This window comes from Solanum tuberosum, unplaced genomic scaffold (genome assembly GCF_000226075.1).
Source record: "Solanum tuberosum cultivar DM 1-3 516 R44 unplaced genomic scaffold, SolTub_3.0 scf00231, whole genome shotgun sequence".
NCBI classification, from domain to species: domain Eukaryota; kingdom Viridiplantae; phylum Streptophyta; class Magnoliopsida; order Solanales; family Solanaceae; genus Solanum; species Solanum tuberosum.
The window spans coordinates 965,204-966,879 of NW_006239157.1; the positions used below are offsets into that span (position 1 = coordinate 965,204).

At 41.0% G+C, this 1,676-nt stretch overlaps 1 protein-coding gene across 1 annotated transcript; it reads right to left on the reverse strand.

Annotated features, from left to right (window-relative positions):
• Positions 1-459: 459 nt before the first annotated feature.
• Positions 460-1,281, reverse strand: LOC107062470 (uncharacterized). The gene is made up of 2 exons (XM_015313146.1): positions 1,197-1,281; positions 460-1,091 (listed from the first exon to the last, which is right to left on the reverse strand). The coding sequence occupies exons 1-2, from the start codon at positions 1,279-1,281 to the stop codon at positions 460-462; spliced, it is 717 nt and encodes a 238-aa protein (XP_015168632.1).
• Positions 1,282-1,676: the final 395 nt, after the last annotated feature.

The following is a 1,676-nucleotide window of genomic DNA, read 5'->3' on the forward strand; positions in this document are numbered from 1 at the left end:
GACATAACGAGAAATTCGAAATGACCATACTGTGTTCGGAAAGCTGTCTTGGGTATATCCTTCTCCTTCATCCTCACTTGGTGATAACCTGTTCTCAAGTCAATTTTTGAAAAACACTTGGCACCTTGTAACTGATCAAACAAATCATCAATTCTGGGGAGAGGGTATTTATTCTTAATTTTCACTCTATTCAGTTGTCAGTAGTCGATACACATTCTCAACATGCCATCCTTCTTACGTACAAATAAAACGGGTGCACCCCATGGGGACACACTAGGCCTTATAAACCCTTTTTCTAACAAGTCCTTTAATTATCCTTTAATTCACGTAATTCTGACGGGGCCATTATATACAGAGGAATAGAGATAGGTTGAGTGCCTGGAATTAAATCAAATACCAAACTCTACTTCTCGTTCTGGGGGTAAACCTGGAAGCTATTCAGGAAACACATCAATAAATTCATTTTACTACCGGAACAGATTGAAGAGTCGGTGGTTCTGCCTCCACATCTCTCACTCTAACTAGATGACATATATACCCTTTTGACATCATCTTCCTCGCCTTCAAATAAGAAATAAACTTACCCTTTGGCACTGCAACATTGCCTTCCCATTCAAGGACTACCTCATTTGGAAAGTGAAAGTGCACTCTCTTAGTTTGGCAATCCACCGTGGCATAACAAGAAGCCAACCAATCCATACACATTATAACATCAAATTCAACCATTTCTAGTTCAATTAGGTCAGCCAATATATCATGATCATAAACAGTTACTATGCAGTTATGATAGACCCTTCTTGCTATAATAGACGCAACAGTTGGTGTAGACACTTCAAATGGTTTATTCAATAATTTTGGTGTTCTTTTAAGCTTCCCAGCAACTAGTGGAGTGATATACGATAGTGTGGAACCAGGATCAATTAACGCATATACATTATGTGAAAAGATGAACAATGTACCTGTTAATATGTCAGGTGAAGACTCCAAGTTCTGTCGACTCCCTAGAGCATATGTGCAATTTTGGACTCCGCTAAAACTAGCTGCTCCTCTAACACCTCTACCACGACCTGTAGGAACCTGTTGACCTCTACCTAAAGGAGGAACCAATGATGACGATGCAACAGCTGATCAAGTAGGTTGTGCTATATCACCCATGCGCCTTTTAGGGCAATCTCTCATTTGGTGCCCTGGCATACCACACCAATAACAGGCATCTGTTCCAATACAACATATATCTAAATGACTCCTCCCACATTGTTTACAAGGCTGTCTATGAGGCATTATTTGGCTTGTACTGCCCTGCTCTGGATATCCCAATGTCCGTGAACCTTGGCTCTCACTCTTTTGCCTAAACTGACTGCCTCTCGGCCATTGAAATTGGGGTGGAGCGCTAGCTGTAGAGTAGGGAAATGACGGCCTAGTTGGTCTATTAGAAAACTGAGGCTTAAACTCACCTTGGGGTGGTGTAAACTACCCGGTAGACCTAGCCCTCTTGGACTGACCCCTTTCTGTCTCTTGTGCCCTTCTTCTCTGTTTTTGATCCTCCAATTTTTGTGCAAAAGCTTCTATCCTTGCTATATCCATGTCTTTATTTAAAGAAGCAATAGTACAATATCTAACCAGATACGAATCCAATCTATCCACATATTGACGAACTATATCCTCTATAGTAGCAA